Source organism: Pristis pectinata, chromosome 40 (genome assembly GCF_009764475.1).
Source record: "Pristis pectinata isolate sPriPec2 chromosome 40, sPriPec2.1.pri, whole genome shotgun sequence".
In the NCBI taxonomy this organism is placed as follows: Eukaryota; Metazoa; Chordata; class Chondrichthyes; order Rhinopristiformes; family Pristidae; genus Pristis; species Pristis pectinata.
The window spans coordinates 8,041,769-8,060,830 of NC_067443.1; the positions used below are offsets into that span (position 1 = coordinate 8,041,769).

General features: G+C 41.8%; 1 protein-coding gene across 1 annotated transcript in view; it reads right to left on the reverse strand.

Moving 5' to 3' along the window:
• Nucleotides 1-1,490: 1,490 nt before the first annotated feature.
• The window catches only part of LOC127587415 (regulation of nuclear pre-mRNA domain-containing protein 2-like), a 59,604-nt gene continuing 42,032 nt past the window's right edge, over nucleotides 1,491-19,062 (reverse strand). The window contains exons 7-12 of the mRNA XM_052045712.1: nucleotides 17,659-17,785; nucleotides 15,876-16,051; nucleotides 14,239-14,530; nucleotides 12,397-12,612; nucleotides 7,367-7,582; nucleotides 1,491-6,112 (exon numbers count right to left, since the gene is read on the reverse strand). Coding sequence (XP_051901672.1) covers nucleotides 3,057-6,112; nucleotides 7,367-7,582; nucleotides 12,397-12,612; nucleotides 14,239-14,530; nucleotides 15,876-16,051; nucleotides 17,659-17,785 — 4,083 coding nt within the window. The 3' untranslated portion in view covers nucleotides 1,491-3,056. The remainder of the gene's footprint in view (nucleotides 6,113-7,366; nucleotides 7,583-12,396; nucleotides 12,613-14,238; nucleotides 14,531-15,875; nucleotides 16,052-17,658; nucleotides 17,786-19,062) is intronic.

Genomic DNA, 19,062 nt, shown 5'->3' on the forward strand with positions numbered 1-19,062 from the left:
GCACAGTGCAAGATGTAGGAGAGTATTTCTCAGATGCACACTTACAAGATCCTCACCTGTAGATAAACACTGTTGGTGACTTAATTATTCATATCTGTAGCATAACTCCATAAAGTGCAATTAATCTCAAGCCTTGACTTTTTTTTGGATGAGATTCCATTCTACTATTTTGTGTTGGTAAGCTTATTCCTTTATGTTGAAGGACAATGACATGTGAGCATCTAGGCTGTATAATTTACACTTAGGTCCTTCCATATCTGGTGACCAGTTCGGTACCTGTTCAGCAATATACAACTGAAGCAAGCAGTTGTACTTTGCTCTATCCCTGGCCATGCCCACTGACTACACATTTTACTGTCACATGTAGGATCAGCTAGTCAGACCCAGTCAAGAAATGAGCAACTTCCCCATAAGGCGCTTCTGCTTTCAAATGCAAGTGATAGATGCAAATCAATTTCACAATCTTTACTTTAGAAATACAGCACTTCAGTAAATGATGTACCAGGCTACCTTAAATGCCAGTTTTAATTTCTATCTGTACATTAGGAAGGGCATAAAAATACTACAATATTGAGCCAAATGCAGACAACAGCAAATTTATACAGGTCTTCAGGGAAAAAAAAAGATTTCACCATCCCTCCCACTTATGTAATGTTTCAAGTACGTAAATGCTCATTATTTGCAGCAAAATGCTGAATCCTTAGTCATCCCCAAGAAAATTAGACTAGTTTCTTTTTTATTAATTACAGGTCATTTCCAAAAGCACAAGTTGTCTCTGAAAAAGCAGCCAAATCTTTCACTCAGACTTTTTCCCAACACAGGTGAGTCTAAGTGTGTTAACTGGACAATGTATTTACAGAAGAATGTTCCTCTTTGTGCAGTGACATTGGATCTATAAAGTTACCCTTTTCCTCCAGTGAAATAACATTCACATGAAAAATGGCAAGTGGTGAAATATCAGTAGTTGTACAACTTAACTCTAGTAGTGTACCTTGAAAAGGGACTTCACAGCTTAAACTTCACTTTGCAGCAAATCCTAAATATCATGTCATATTAATAACACTTACTAAATGTTTATAAACTCTTAAGAAAAATAAATGGAGAACTTGATCTTTACTTTTTAATTCAGGAAAGAAGAGTTTGTTTCTTCTTGCTACATACATATTACATTTCATCTGAAAAGTAACCATCAAGAAAATGTGTGAATGTGTGTATGTGTATATCCATGAATAGATAAAGCTTTCAAAAAAAAAAGTCAGAATTCAGCTACTAACACAGCAATTCAGTCTTCAATATTAGAATAAACTGGATTGTATGGAACCAAGTCTGGTTACACTGTATCCACCTCGATTCATTTTATTTCTTCAAAGTCACCATGAATGAAGCAAAAACGAGCTCTGAAACAGACTGATCATATAGAAGTCACTGTTTTTCAAAGCTGTTCCAATCATTACTTGGGGTGCCATTGTCCCACACAGCCCACCACCACCCCTTCCCCACCCACCCGGTTCCCTTTCCTCCCTTCCCCACTATTTATTTCTTTAAATATATAAACAGCGAACAAGGATTGTTCAGCAAGGCATTCCTTGGAGACAAGCAGGTCGATTTGACAAAACAGTGACTGGTACAGAATGAGTCAAAGGAAAAAAAAGGCTAAGAAAAACACATTGGGTAGCTTGTGCTAATCAACTGTTTCGCCAGCCTAGGGACAGAAATAATCAAAGTCTTAACACATTGCACACAATTAGGTTTTATGTAGCCTAATATCAATGGTTGGTCAGTCTATTGCAAAAATAGAAGCTCGTTATGTGCCTGAGGAACATTTATTCCAAGAGTTACCATCTTTTTGTTTTTGAGAACCAATGACAAGAATCAAACTTTTACTATACTTTTTAGAAACATCATAAATCTCATTGTGGTCTGCTAGTATAACAAGTAACTGTGCCCACTGCACACTCCACAGCTCCCAGTCCTGCTTGCTGTGATTTTAGTCTTCTTGCTTGGATTGGTGGAAGTCTTGCCATGTTCTCAGCCAGTTATTAGATGAAGCAACCAGAGCACTACACATCTCATTCCACCCAATATTCTGCGTGGCATCTTAACGAACAGCACTGGCACTGCCAAGGGAAGACGCTCCATCGTTGAGGCTGTGGAGAAAATAATTAAATGGCATGCAAGAAGCAGGGGTAGCTTACTTTTGGTTTTTAACATGGACCTCCTGCATTGAAGTGTCGTGGAATTGATGCAGGAGCCAATCCCAGTAGCTGCACGCATCCACATAATGTGAGTAAGTTTTTTGTCATTGGCACAAGCTACAGCCCCCAGCGAGCAGGCAATGGATTGCAAACGTTAACGCCTCTGCCTGCGGGAGTCAAACTGTGAGCAACAGGTAGTTCTCCCAGAATGAAACACCTGTGATATTAAGTCAAAACAAGTGTGTCGTCATGTTTCTGAAGTCTGGCACTGTAACCTGTCTACACGTAACTAATCAGACGGTAGCGTCCAAACACTTTCAATGATGACAGAGACATTTCCCATTTGCGTTTAACCACTTTTTTTCTGCCACAACTGGTACAAAAGTAAAACTGTAATTTAAAAACAACACAAAGTAGCAAAGGGTCTGAAGAAGCTACAGCCTTCTAAGACTGTATTTATAATGATTTTTGCAACAATATAAGTTTTACTTTGCGTAAAAGTAAGTGGTTGTCTTGTTCCAAGTAAGATTTCTATGCACGGCTGAAGTTTCAAAACTCTCCTGATGGAACACTGGCTTGCTGCAGTTTGTAATGACCCTGTAGTGAAATGGTTAACCTTAACATACCCTTGACCTAGCACAGCAGGTCAACGTTGGAGAAGGCAAGTGAAAGAATCAGATAGGAACCAGAAGGGAGAACAGACTGGGACACAAAAGACATGTAGGTGACCTAAAAGCACCATGCTGAACTTTTGCCACTATGACCACAAAGCTGCTCAGTTGAGCAAGGGTCAGAGATGAAAGAAGAGTTTCACATAATCCCCAATACAGAACATTCACCTTTGTCAGCTGCTTTTAATTTTCAATACCTTGGAGGCATATATGGTCTTTTGGGAGCAGTGGCAAAAGGGGGATTTCCAAGAGGTAAGCTGGATCGCTTCCCACTTTGAAAAGTTTCCCGAGGCCTAAAGGATCCTCTAAAGTCTCTATGGAAGAACCTACCAGGACTACTGTAATCTTGCTGGGTTCCAAAAGGTGGCCCATAATAATCTCTCGCAGACCTTTGCACTGGAGCCCTGTTGGTTAAGCTAAGGAAGTCTCTTGGAGGGCATGGAAGTAAGCCAAGGAGTTCTCGAGGTGGCCCAGCTAATGGGCCAAGGAGGTCTCTTGGAGAACCAGGTAGAGGACCAAGGAGGTCCTGTGGTGGAGGGCCAGGAGGTGGGACAAGTTGATCTCTTGGAGGAGGGCCAGGAGGTGGAACAAGGTGATCCTGTGGAAGTGGGACAGGAGGTGGTGGGCCAAGGTGGTCCCGGGGAGGAGGGCCAGGAGGAGGTCCAGGAGGGGGAATGGGTGGGGGTCCCAGGTGATCTCGGGGAGGGGGACCAGGAGGAGGCCCAAGGTGATCCAGAGGAGGAGGACCTGGAGGGGGCACTGGGGGACCAGGAGGTGGTCCAAGGTGATCCCTTGGAGGAGGACCAGGAGGTAGACCAGGACCAAAGTGGTCAGGGGGTGGACCAGAGGGTGGTGCAATGTGGTCAACAGGGGTCCCAGGTGGTGGTCCAACATGGTCCCGTGGCGGCCCAATCTTCTCATGGGAGGAACCGGGAGGTGGCCCACTGTGGTCTTGAGAAGAACCAGGGAATGAACCATGGTCTCGAAGAGAACCTGATGAGCCACCCATATGTTCCTGTGGTGGGACAGGAGGGCCTAAGTGATCAGGTGGAGGACCCGGGGGCAGACTCATGTGATCCCTTGGGGGTCCAGGTGGCAGTCCAATATCCCTCAAGGGAACAGGAGGAGGACCAATGTGATCTTGTGGGGGGCATGGGGCAAGGACATGATCCGGAGGAGGCCCAGGCGGGTGCCCAATGTGGTCTCGGCTGGGGACAGGGGGTGGCCCAATGTGATCATGTCGTGAGCCAGGTGGAAGTCCAATCTGCTGAGTTTGTCTTTCAAAAGGATTGCTAAAGCTGTTGGATCTATAGCTGCTTGACGTGTCAGTGAACTGGAGTCTGTGTTCTTCAAACTGACTTCTAAAGCTGGGAGGGATACCTTGAGTCATCTCAGAAACATCAAGAGACGAGGAATCATCATCAAAGTCTGAAATGCTTTCGCTAGGTTCAAACCAACTACTCCTGGACCCCCCCCTCCCATGACTCATACTACCTCTGCCTGACCCTCGGCTGGAGTCCAGGGTCTGGATGGGTTCTCCAAACATAAGCCTCCCAGCTGATGGGGTACTGGAACCTAGTGTCTCTATGGGGGCTCCTTTCTCCTCTACGTTCTCAGGTAAATCTGACGTAGATATACGAGTCTCAATGCAATGCTGCTCTCCATCTGCATTCTCTGCAATCCCAGATTGTCCAAAAATTGGCAGGTTCCCTTTCTCACTCAAGCTACCTGACGGAGCAGGACTAATGGGGCTTTCTAAAGGTTTGTCATCAGTAGGTCTACGCGAGGCATTTTTTAACATATTCTTGAACTCAATGGTTGAAGTAGCAGAGACAGGAGAGCCCAGTGTTACAGTTTTATCAATGGCGGCAGCAGATGTGCGGCTAAAAGAACCAGGTACAGCACTCTGCGAAGAGGAAGATGATCGGGAAGGGGTAGAACACAGCGAGTCAGAAAATGCTTTCTGAAGTGATCCTGTGTGAGATATATCTGAGAAGGAGGGCTGTAATATGATATTATTAGACTCTGAGCGGAAGAACTGATTGTTCTGACCTGGTGAAGGAAGGTTCTCAAGTTCAATTCCCTGATCATCTTCCCTATACCCTTTGCTACTATTTGACCTACTACCATAAGCTTCTTGCTTCTTAAGAATGGATTTCATGGGCTTAGAGAACACAGACTTTAGACGACTGTAACTGGCAGAGATAGACTGGTATTCATTGGGACTCTGCATCTGATCTGTTGGTTTGTTTGATTTGAGAATAGATTTCGGGGGCTGTTTCACCAAATTCGAAACTGAAGCAAGCGGTGGTCCAGCATAATCAAAATCAGTGCAGGATTCACCTGCATAAAACTGTTCTTGAGGAGAGTCTCTGTGGGGGGAAGATCCTTCCCACATCTCTGAGGATTTGTAGGAGGAAGGGAATGAACCCCTTCCACGGTTATATGAAGTATCGCTTTGGTAAGAAGGCACTGTACTGGAAATCTCTGAGTAACCAGAATCTATATTTTGTGGCATGGAAAGTGGGGGAGAGATTGTGCTACTAGTTGAAGAGGAAGGTGGACTGATTAGCTTAGACAGTAAGGACATTGGATCAATAGTGCCTGTTGTTGCTGGTTTGTCCATCATTTCATCCTGGGTTGGAGTTCCACCTCTCTCGTCTCTGACAGGTGTGCCATCCTGGTTGTCTAGAATGGTACTGCTGGGATTACGACTTCCATCTGAAGGCTGCAAGAGACTCTTAGAGTCGCTAGAGCCCAAATTGCTCAGGAGAGGGATATTCAGATCTAAAGCCTTAAAGCCTGGATTGACCTTCAGAAAGTTGTGAATTTTCAACTCCAAACTTGATGGTGAGGGTGGCTGTTCTTCTGTTTCAGCTGTAACTGCCTCAATGGATGTCTTCTGACTGGTCAAGCTTCCTCTTGATGAAGAGGCAGCATTGCGGAGAGAACTTTCAAGTACGTTAGTGCTGGCTGGTGTCTTCAGGCTTGTGTTGGACAGGGCAGGACTATGGTTTATTGGGGCAGAGTTCACTGAGGAAGCAGAGGAAACTTCTGATGCAGGTGAATTTGGAGAGCAACCAATCAGCCCTTGAATCACAGGCTGAGTGCTGGAATTGATAATAGGAACGTTTTTGTCCAATGGACTGGTGATGTTTGCCACTGCTGGGGTAGAAATACTTTGAGTTGCGCTGCTGGATGGGACAGAAGTGTTCCCTGTCACACTCTGAAGCAATGATGAGAGACCTAATGGGAGAAAAAAAGTCAGTTATATTTTGTAAACTAATTTTAAAACTTGCACCCTGGCTGCAAAAACAAGGGAGGAAGGGAAAACAGTTTACAGTTAAGTTAAAAGACTGGATTTTAATTCTTCTCCTTTATATATTTCTACCTTAAACAACTTTGACTTGTTTTACAGCAATACATCCTGAAATGCTTCTTGAAAATAGAGGATTACATTCTGAGGAAGAGGGAGGGCTCTTGATAGCTTCGTGGTGTTTTTGAAAGTGGGGAAAATATGTCTGGTGACTTTGGAAAGTAATTCCCAAATGCGAAAGCTTTGATGACGCTGCCACTGATGAGATAGAGGGAAAGGGTATCCTTTCTGTACATCACAGGTCACTTCTTAGGAATGTATTCAGACAAAAAAATGACAAAGTTATATTAGGATTCTAAAGCTGGGACAGAGGAATTTTTAATGGTCTTAAATGAGAAGAAGAGTGATGGGGCAGAAATTTGGGAGAGAAGTCTGGAATTTAGGGATGCCCAGAAGACTAGAACTAGAGGAATAAGCTGCTCTCAGAGGAATGTCACATGCTGAATTGGGACCTAGGGAAGCTGTGGTGTCAACATGGGCATGAGAGTTTTAAATGCAAGATGGTGCTGGCCCAGAAGTAAATGTAGATCAGCAGCAATGGTGTGAGTTATCACTGAGATAAGTTAATGGTATGTGGCAAGGAAATGATCAGAATAGTCATATGGAAAGATCAGCAACATGGAGAGTTGGAATAAAGCCCTATGGCCTAAGCCCTCCCTCCCAGTCTCTGTAACCTACCCACCCCTCTAACTTCTACTATCCCTACACTCATCCAATGCTTCTGTTTGAAGTTATCAGTATCAGGAATCGAGTGCCACAGCAGTTAGTGCTGCTGTCTCACAGCTCCAGGGACCTGGTTTCAATCTTGATCTCTGGTGCTGTGTTTGTGTGGAGTTTCTTCCCACTTCCCAAAGACAGGCTGGTGATAGGTTAATTGGCCACCGGAAATTGACCCGAATGTGCGTGCGTGGCAGGAGAATCAGGCCATACTGACGGCCCTAGAGAGAGAACAGGTTACAGGGAAACGTGGGAATGGGATCGATGGAATTACTCCGTGCCAGCACAGATGATGACTGAATGGTATCCAATATCAGGAGAAATATGAAATGTGAACATTGACCTGTAGGTTGCAGAGATAAGATCAGGGTCTGTTCAGTAGTCTTCGCACAGTTCCTTAGCTTTACCTTGCAGTGCGGGAGCAGAAGGCCCCTGGGTCTTGCTGAGTGCTGACAAGATGCTCTCCGGAGTTAATTCAACTTTTGACAGGATGCTTGCCAGAGGATTGGGAGGAACTGGAGAAGGCTTCTGAACAGGGGCCTTTTGGCCAGTATTGAGCTGCACCCCAGGAGAAGCCACTGATGTTACAGCAAGCACAGGCGTTTGACCAATCACTGGGCTGACTGCAGAGGGCAAGAAAAAGAAATCTGACAAGTTCAGTAACAAGACAAACTTGCAAAGTAATGGAGCAAAAATTAAAACAATTAAACAAGATTTCAATGCAATTTAATCCTTCAAGGGACCAGCAAATAGAAAACTCATGCAAAATATTAAACTGAATTGTAACATTAGAAATGGCACTACCCAAATATGCCGATAATTGCTAAGACAACTGGTTCAGGCTGGTTGCTCTCTTATACGTTACCAAAAGATGATATGGATTTACATGGGAGAGATCTGATCCCACAATCACGTTATCTGGCAGGGTTCAGTGGCAGCACCTTGGAGTGGGATGATGCCTGATTTACTTCCATGCCTCTATTACCCAATAGTAATACTCAGTGTAAATGTTCCTCAACTGCTGAGCATGGCTTAGCCAGCAGACTGGTGTCACTAATTACCACAGTTGTCAGTACCTGAGAACAAAAGTTATGTAATCTGCCTCTTATATGATGCTCTTAAATTCATCTCCTCAAATGCTCCCAACCCTTAGAACTTGACTCTATGCCAAGACAAAGATATATTTGGAAGAACAAAAAGAACAAAACATTTTTCTTTACAGAGCACAAACGTTTCACATGCCAAACATATTTTTGTTTGATTTTATCCACAGCCCTGGAATGTTGGCATTTTCATCAAACCACATTCTGTAAAACACTAGCAAGAAAAGTTATTTTTTCTTATAAATCTTTGGCTCAGTGCAACAATTGTTTTGCGATTTAACCAAACCTACCTGTGTTTCCATTAGATTAATGAAAAATTGCAGCGTTTACCTACAGTCACAGACATTTCCAACAAATGGATAGTCACCCTGATTTAGTCAGTATAATCCATATTCTGGTCAAAAAATTCAAGTTGTAAGGAAGGAAAAAAAGTTCTCCCGATTCATTTCTTTTCCATTATTACCTGATCCAGTTCAGTACAATAGAGAGGAGTAATACACAGCAACTCCCAAAAATGGAGGCTCTTAGAAATCAAGCCAAATGTTTGCCTCCTGGGCGCACTCACCATCCCACCCACATTTAGTTGTAATCACTCCCAATTGATGCTGGGTTATGGTACCAGCTACTCCACAGGATCCTGGAAGGGCAACCAAGCCAAAGAAATCCTGAGCTCACTGTGCGTCCATTCACACTTCCCAACTGCAGTCACTGAAAAGCATTCGAGGCGGAAGTTCTGACTGAGATTTTCCCCTCTCCCTAACCCAGGAAGGGCAGGATTGCATCTTATTACAATGCCTCCTTTAAAGTCCCTAGCAGTATATTCCACACATTAAATACTCACTAGATCTTAAAACTACTTCTCATAGCACTCTTGGCCCTGCTACCAATCACCTTCAATCTATGTCTCCTGGTTCTTCACCCCCTCAGACAATACCAATTTCTCTCTACCTGTTCTGTCTGTACCCTGTATGATTTTAATACCTGTATCAGATCCCCTTTCAACCTCCTCCGAACTAAGGGGAATAACAACCGCTTCTTCAGTCTATCCATGCAAATCCCACCCATCTTGGCAAACTTCTTCTGCATTCCTCTCCAAAGCTTTTACATCATCCTCAAAGTATGGTGCCCAGAACTGGACACAATACTCCGGCAGTGGGTGAACCAGTGCTTACAATCATGATTTTCTCACTCCTACATTTTATGTCCAGGATGCCATGCATTTTTAACCATTTTCTCTACCTGCCCCACAAATTTCAACAACCTCTGCACACATACACTCTCAGATCTTTTAGAGTTGTGCTCTGCTCATTCTTTCTACCTAAAATGTAACAGTTGACAAGTGTCAGCATTAACTTTCATCTCCCTGCCACCCATTCCACCAGCCTGTCTACATCTCCTTGAAGTCTTTTACCATCCTCCTCATGGTTCAACTTTTGAATCATGAGCAAATTTGGAAACTGTGCCCTGTTCACCCAGGTCCAAACCATTTATATTTATAAATCAATGGTCCTAGTACCAAGGGCTTGGAGATCTCCATTTCCCTCCTGTTCAAAAGACAAGCTTTCATTAGCAGTCTCCTGTAATGTAGCCAATTTTCCATCATTGCTGCCACAAATGCTATTAATTCATGGCTTTTAACCTTATAACATTTTATCAAACACCGCTTAGAAGACTGCCTCTAATCAGTCTAAGCGACTATTAATTCTATCCCCCATTATCGTTTCCAGAAAGTTCCCCATTATCAAGGTTAAACTAAAGGACTGTTAGCAGTTTCACCCCTACATCCATTTTTGAACAAGGATCTAACACTTGCAATCTTTTAGGCATCACACCCAAATCTATAGTTGTTCAGAACATTATGGCCAGAGGCTTCTGCAAATTCCTCCCATACTTCCCTCATCAACCTGGGAAGCATCGCACCTGGATCAGGTAATTGACCACTTTTAAGTGCAGATAAAATTTTCAAGTACTTTTCATCTACTTTTCCCCACCCACAATCTTGATGACACCTACCTTTGCCGAGACTTCAGTACAGCTTTTTCCTTTGGTGAAGGCTATTATAAAGTACTCATTTAGTACCTCAGTCATTCCCGCTGGCTCTGAGTAAATTTCTTTTCTGGTCTCTAATAAGACAACTTTTCTTCTTCCAACCTTTTTCCTGTTCACATTCCAACAGAATATTTTTGGATTCCTTTTACGTTTGCTGACATTCTTTTCTCGTGCTCTCTATTTGCCTTTCTTATTTCCTTTATTACTTCTCATATGTAATTAGCTTGTTTTTCACTGTTGCAAAACACTCATTGGTTTTTTTTACATGGAATGGTATATTAATTACCGAGTAACAATCAACTTCATTTCAAAGGTTTCTTTCACCATCCCTTCCACAAAATATTTACAGAACAGAGAAACATTTAATTCATGGTGGACAGAAGTCTAAGGAAATTCTTTGGTTAGAGTCTCTTTGAATTGCAACCTTTATATCTGGTCACATTCTTAGAATGAAGTAGAAATGTTCCCTACTCCATTACAGTTAAATTAATTGTTACTGAACAGGATGGCTTGTGCCTTTTTAAAGTTGAGGGAAGTTTCACAGATCTGTTATCATTCCACCTTGTACCCAGGTACTATTTAGCTCAATGCACACCCTACAAATGTAATTCAAGACCACATCAATGCTTTCTCTTTCACACTATGATTAGGAGGCGTCAGAGTTTGTGTGTTTTGTTAAGGCTTTTTGATTGAATAAAACCCAAATTAAAAATGCATAAAGGTTGTTTTTGTCAATTAATTTCATTGACAAGACTTAATGTTATACCTTTCCCAAAATGTCAATCCTCATTCGTTGGATAATCACTGTTAGTGTGTAGACATTCCACTCTAGGGCTGTTCAATGCAAGTACATCTCAACGCTGGCTTTGGACTTCAATGAAGAGAAAGAACACATCTCTTTGACCATTTTCCCATAGTTTACTCTAAGGAGTACCTGTTCAACTATTGCATGTTCTCCGAGATTGCTTCTAATCCAGGTTCCTTCTCAGAATCTCTAGACTTCTATTCATCCAGCCTCTTTACCCAAGAAGAGGTGAATAGAAACCCTGTCACAAATCATCATGTCTGCATTATCAACACTTGTTACGAAAAGCAGCAATGCAAGAATTAAGGTACTTTTTAAAGAAGTCAATACAGTTTGTATTAGAATAACTGTATTTTGCACTAAATTGTACCACATCTGTTTTTCTTATAATGATATGAAGTATATAATCAACAATACCTTTAACCTGCTTGCAGCATGGTTTGTTCCGACATTTCTTTAGTAACAAAATCATCAAACTGGTTGTCCCACGTGATCTCCCAGGAGTAACTTTTTATAATTCAGGATTATATGTTATACCCGAGCTACATCAACCCACATGTTGCAGATAAAAAGACACAATACACAGAGATAAGTCTGTTTTTGCAAATAGCAGTCAAACTTTAAATATAATAAAGATGTTTAGGGAAAATTTCAAAATCTAATGCAAGCACTCAATGGCATTATTTAGTTTTCTCAAGTTAAGTACAGACCAATTAGCTCCCTCTCCCATGTCCCATAACATGACTCAGCTGAAACCACCAAGGACAGCACAAGAGTGTGATAATTTCTCATATTAGTCTTCTGGTGTCCTCCCACAAAGACCAACAGCTTGGCAATAACTACTGCCTTTTCTCAAAGACCGACAAATGAATTTACTGCCTCAGAGTAACAATGGATTTCTCTTCTGAACTCCCAACAATCAAAGGCAACATAAGTAGACTGATATTTATAAGGCACTACATGTCATCTCAAAAAGTTTCTTCAAATTCAAAGGACTGCCATTTTGCACAGAGTATGATCCCATGAACAACAATGAGACAAGTAACTTATTACTCAGTTTTTTTGCTATGTTGATTAAAGATAGAACGACAAAGACAGCACAAGATCACCTGACTTTTCTTCAGGTAATACCATAATATCTTCAGCAGCCACCTATGAAAATCCTGTTGTGAGTGCAATTTGATTCAAAGCACACAAGTGATGACAATGTACCACCCACTGCTGCAGTGAATTGTCAGCTTAAATCATGTGCTTAAGCCCCAGAATGGTTCTTAAAGGACAAACTTCATTTGCAGGTAAGCTGTAAATAAATGAACCCGGCTAACATGCTTTTCAAATTAAACTGACTTGCAAGTTAGCCAATTAATTATCAAAACCTCTTTGCAAAAGAAGAAAATATTGAAATGTGCAACCCGCCCCCATGAACAACTCCTAAATAATCCCTTTTGAGGTGATGTCTGGCAAAGCCTCTGTGTCTCACCTGTGTTCTTCATGGCTGTTGTCAGACTGCTAAGGATAGAACTAATCTTGCCCAAGTCGATATTTGCCAGGTTTGGGAGGCCCAGGGGTGGTGTTATGGAGCTACTCTTTGCTTGTGTGCTCTCTGCTTGGGTGGATGCTTTTTCTGGCTGTGGGCTCGCACATGCTGCTGTTGTGTTTGGACTGGATTCCTCTTTCTTCTCCTCTCTTTCCACTGCTGAAGAGCAACAATTAGAAGAAAAAGGTTCAAATTGGGATATTTTATGACTGGCCACAATTGATTTATCTGCAAATATCCTTCCATCTTGTTCTTTGAGGTTTAATGTCCTTCTTGTGCTTAGATATATAAGCATTAAGTTGTCATATGATTGTGCAGTTAGACCCAATTCCATCCTTGCCAAGTGTAAACATTCTCATTTCCAATAGGAATGAGAAAGAATCATGCTCTTTCCATCTCACTGCTCCATGTTGTCAACTGTAGCATTCCTCCTATTCCATCACACTTGCAGTGAGTCTACTCATTAGACCTGTTCCAGGTGATAAGGAGAGGTCTAGCATCATTTCTGACTGTTGACCAGTGAGCTGGGCTGTTCGTGAGAAAACGTATTACACTGGATTTCACTATGGTTTGAAGGTAAATGCACCTGTGGTTTGATTTCAGCCACAGACACTGCAGAAACTTTAGAGTTAAATTCTTGCTCTGTACCACTTTAACAGACCCAGCTGGGGTCAAAGGGCACCATATGACTTCTGTATGCTGGTATATTTCAGCATTACTATGTCTGCCAAGTGACTCTTCCTGGCAAGTAGAGTTTTGTGGAACCTGCTGAGTTCTTCCAGAATTCTGTGGATGTCAGGCAAGAAAAGACTTGGGCCTGATGCCAGTTCCAATTATCAAACATGCTAGTGCCTCGATCAGTTTGTGAAACCAGGCCATCAGGTTGAGGGGTCAGATAGTATCAATCTGGGTAACTGAACTCAGATCAATCTGCCAGAGAAACAAAGATTCTAAAACAGTCAATGTAACTAATAAAGAGCACACTTTGAATTGAAAATTAAAGCTTTATATTAAGTGAAACATAAAAAAAAATCCTACATTAAAACTATCCAATAAAACTAAGATAATAAGGGCACAGATGAGCAGATCATTAAAAGAAGTACCAAACAAAGATGAAAACAAAGTACACGCAACTGAATTTCAGGGATACAAAAGTCAATAATATTGCTGTTATATACAGGAGCCCTGACCAGGCTGCAAAGAGTGTTGTGCACAGCTTAAATATTATTTATATCCGTACTAGTACTAGAGGAAGTATTAAAGAAAATATATACACGGATGTCACCAGAACACACAAAAGGTAATTTGGTCTGGAAGGTTAACTTTGTTCTTTCTCATAGATGCAGCCTGATCTCCTGAGTATTCCAGCACATTCTGCTTTTAACCTCAGAGATTACGGCGACCGAAAAAGAGTGAGAAGGTGAGGATTCTGCAAAAAAGAGGTGGAAAGATTACCTTGTAAAATTAGGAATGGACTGTACGGGGTGGATAGGGAGACAACATGTCCAGTGATGGGTAGCTTTTACAATAGGCCCATTAGTGCAAGGTAGTTGCCAACGAATTCAACAAAGAAATAAGGAAATATTTCTAGATTTAGAGAGTGGAACTTGATACCATGAGGGAGTGGTTAAGGCAAATAGATTTGACACAAGGAAACAACAGAAGAGAATTTAAAGGTATATTGGAAGAGGTGTGTGGAGGATAAACACCACCGTTAACTAGGTAGACTGAAAGGCCTGCTCTGTGCCTCTGACCAGAGATAATAACTATTGCTAAGCCTGGTACCTATTATGTTTGTTGCTCCTGCGGCTTCATCGTCTGAAAGCTCCATGTCCTCAACGTCACAGTTATCACCTGAAGCTTCAGGCGTTGGCGGCCCAGGGCTCCCTTCCACCTTCTTTGGCAGCTCTGGAACAACCTCCTCTGCAGGGCGAACGGGGGACTCAGAGCCAGTTGGTGATGGAGCGTCTATGCTCGGAGAAGGAATGGGAGACTCGTCTGGATCCGGAAGGGTTGTTTTCAGCTGATCCAACTTCTTCTTCAAGTTATTGACTCTGTTGGCAAACGTCTTATACGCCTGTAAGAAAATAATCAATAGCAACAGAGGCAAACAATGAAACAAATAGGCAACAATGCTTGTCCCACTGGCCATTTATTCCATAAGAAACTAAGAAAGTTGGATCAGAAGTGATAAGGAAGCTTGTAGCTTTGCCGTGATAGGAAGAAAAATAAACAAGAGCAGCCAACAGAAGTAACAGATCAAGGTTACTCAGGTGGTCACATGCAAACAGCAATAATCACAGTGGCTAGTTTTCTCAATCTAAGTTTGGTTAGAAGGACCATCAATGTACAACAAAGCGTGTACCATCTTCACATTGGCAACATCTCTTGGCTTATGTAAAAATTGGAATATAAGACAACCTCCAATAACACCAACAAACCAAATAGCATTTGATAAGCTGCTATACTCAGTGACAGCTCTGCAGTACTGAATTATACAGCAAAAGGTGGGGAGAAAATTGGACAAAGTTTATTGAGCATTCCCTACACTTAACTGGCAGGAAGCATTCCCTATACTATAATCATCAAGCACGCCACTCAATCGCTATTATCAACAGACTGCTTTATATGACATTCAGGAAATCCTGACCACCAGTGTGATAGTTCCATGCATGCTGCCCTTGGTGGAACAGTTCATGGGTTTGGGAGAGGCTATCGAAGGAACTTTAGTGAACTGCTACCATGGAGTGGTATGTCGTATACTTTGCAATAACAAAGTACTGGAGGTGAAAGGGTTCAATGATTAAGATGGAGGAGTACAGGACAATGAAGCAGCAAGTGGATGGGAACATGTAGCTCGTGGCCTTTCCATTCACCTGCTGCCTGTCCTTCTAGATGTCAGTGGTCATTAGGTACTTGAAGAAGCAAGTCTTGTGTTCCTGTAAACCTACAGGGGATTCTGCTTATCTTCTGAGCTAAGTGATGAAACAAAGCTTCCTGAGTGGAAGCTACCAACAGGCACAATTATGGAGAATAGGAAGCACAGTAAATGGCTTGAACACTCTACAATATTTACCAATGGTAGGGTAACACTGACACACATCTGGAAATTCAAATGTACCTGGTCAATGCTTGATATATTCAAGTTTTTATACTTTGAAATCCAAGAAGCTGAGATGGGTTAATTTAGATTTTCAATATTATGAAGGAAATGGAAGGTGGACGCACACTTCCGAATGATATAAAATTAAGAAACTCTGGAACATGGCTGAGCTAAGTTTTGCAAAAAGGATAATACATATGGAACAAGTTAACAAGACAACAAACTGCACAGTAAATGACCTTGCTACAGGATACACATTTGTGGGAAATCCCATACAAATGTGGCATGTGTTCTCACCAAGAATCTAACAAAGACTTACGTTTGCTACAATCTTCACCTCCTTATACTGAGCCTCATAGAATATTTCTGCGTTTTCGAGAGCTTCAATTAGGGGTGGGGTTTTCTTCACTTCCCTCTCAAGCTCTGCACAGAAATCTTCCAATTTGGAACTGGATTCCTCAAAATCTTTAGAAAATCGCTTCCCCCCAGCACGATCTGAAAAATGAGAATTAAATACTCCATTGAGCAAGCACTGTGGCCTGTACAAGTTACTTGCGATTGTTCAATATAAAGTTATGGCTGGCTATACAAAGGACCAGATAAATGTATCAAGAAGGGAGACGGAGAGATATTCATTCTTGAATCACTGGGGAGACCAAGTTGAAGGTTCAGAGATCAATAAGATGGACAAATGACTCTTTCCTACCACAACAGAATAAATCTTATTGAGTGATTGAAAAATAAAATGAAATTCAAAGTTTCTACATGTCAAGCAGCACTGTATAACTATTTAAATTAGATCCGATTGTCCACATTTCTCACCATTAATCCACACTCAATTTTGGTCATGTGTATTTCAACTTTTGCCCAAGCTTCTGACCATCGTTAATGATTTCACCTTTAAAGCAGTCTGTTGGCAGAGAAGTCCAGAAGCAATGCTTTTTAACTGTGGGTTCTTTCTTTAAGTGTCCCTCTGCAGCACTGTAATTGCAGGTTGCACTCACTTGGGGGCACCATATCTCAGAGAATAAACAAACAAATCCTAACCTAGGGCCCAGATTTTCCAAAATTGGGCTTGTAGTTGTGGCTCACACTTTCCACAGCCTGTGCTTATCCACAGATACACAAGGTCAAGACCATCCCAGATTCGAACAGCAAGGTTCTGAGCAGCAATTCCACCACAACCAGCACATTTTCAAGAACAGCTACTTCCTTCAACTGTTCGATTCTTGAAATAACCGGCAAAACCCTAATCACCACTAGTTTAGCAAAACTATGACCAGCCTGATCACTTTGCACTAAAATAGACTTTGATTTGTTTTTGTTCTAATTATGTTTTTCTTTTCTTGTGAAAATTCTTTATAATTTATGTTTAATTTATACTTTTCTTGTGAATGCTGCTTATATGCCATGTGCCTGTGATGCTGCTGCAAGTACTTCAGCAGCATCACATTACACATGCACTCGTGCATATGACAATAAACTCGACTTTGACTTTGCCTTAATGTCGACTGTCCATTTCCCTCCACAGATGCTACCTGATCTGCTGAGTTCCTCCAGCATCTTTTTTTTACTGCCTTAAAACACGTCTGTAAACCTTAGAGCAAAGCCCCATTCCCAGCTTTACCTTATGTTAAAGTTTTATCAATGCTTCTGATATCCCTGATATTCAGGGACATTTAAAAACTACAAAAATCAAATAAGCAATTTAAGAGTTTTTTTTTAATATACTTACCTATTCATGGCACAGCCTCACAATCAGCATTCAAATGAATGAGCTGAGAATTCTGGGCCAAGTCAAACCCACCACAGGATCTGAGAACAGATCTCCCGGAGAAAACATGGGCGAATCTCCAAAGTTTCAGCTCCACTGCTGGACCTCCTGCAGAGATCAGCTGCAGAGCACAGTAGGAATAGCACGATTGGGATCTCCGCAGTGGTGGGAAAACAGTGCGGAGATAGTGGTATTTATAGGCAAAATCAGGTTCATCTAAAAAGGACCAATGCAAAATACAAATTGGTTCAAATCCTTCTCCACAACAAGTGTTCTGGAGGTATTCAAAAGATTACACACACACTTTACATACAATTCAGTGCTTTACCTTTCAATCTCTTCAAAGTCTCTGTGCTACAGACATCCACGCGGAGAGTCCCAAGCTGTTTCTCTTTGAATTCTCGCTCATCCTCAGCTTGTTTATATGACCCCAGCTGATCAATCAGCGCTGGAGGCTGCGATGGAAGACAAGCACAGAGTCAACTTCTATGAAATTCTGATTAAACTCCCAATGTTCCACAGCACCCATCCGAGGGTCATTCACAAGCCAGGTAAGGCTCTAACACCCACACTATAAATATGGCAGGGCAATGAAATACATGCTAAGAATTCTCAAGCTCAAAGCTTAAACTGAGTGAAGGATCAAACTTATTTTGTCTCAATCTGTAAGATGTGGCTCAGTGGAAGCACTCTTGCATTTTGACTCATTAGCTCATGAGTTCGAGGCTCACACCAGGAAAATGGCTCACAACACACTCAGTGGCACACCAGGGGAGCACTGCACCAAAAGCGGTGCCAATTTTAGGCAATGCCTTGCCTGCTCTCTTGGGTGAATGCGGAAGATCTCAGAGATAACTTTTGAAGAGCCTGGAGTACTCCCCAGTACTCAACAACACCATGAAATGGAGATTATTTGATTGTTGTGTCCTGGCTCTTTATGGAATCTTGCTGCATGCAGATTGCGAATAAAATCCTTCATTAGAGAGTAGATTAAACAGCTTTCCTGTTCATTGCAAGTTTCCTGTTACAATGATTACATTCCTTAAATTCCAAATTAGACGTAAAGAGATTTAGAACTTCCCAAGGATCATTAATCAGGTTTTTCTATTATGGCCTCACCACATAATAGATACACAAGAAAATAGGATTAGGATTAAGAGTGAACCATCCAGCCTTTCAGACCTGCCATTTCTCCACACCCCGTTATTCCTTGATCTATCAACTATTTATCCACCTCCACTTTAACTAATACTAATGATCCAGCTTCTATCACTTGCTGGGATGGCAAATTCCAGAGATTCACCACCCTCTGAAAGAATAAATGTTTACATAAATCAGATCTAAATGACAGACCACATGTTGTAGTTATGCCGCCTTGTTCAAGACTACCACTAGTGAAAACATCCCAACTTCTACCCTGTCAACCTCCTGTAAGATCTAATATGCTTGAATAAGGTCACCTTCTCCTGAACAGGAAAACATGCCTAAACTATTTAGTTTCTCTTGGTAGAACAACCCTGTCATTCCAGGAAATAAACTGGTGAATCTCCTTTGTATTGCCTTCAATGTTACAGTATAATTTTACGTAAGGGAACCAGGTGAGACCTCACCAACTCCCTGTACAATTGCAACAAAACTTCCCTATTTTTAAACTCCAACCACTTTGCAATAAAGGACAAAATGCCGTTTGCCTTCTTAACTACTTGTTGAACCTGCCTGATAGCTTTTTTGT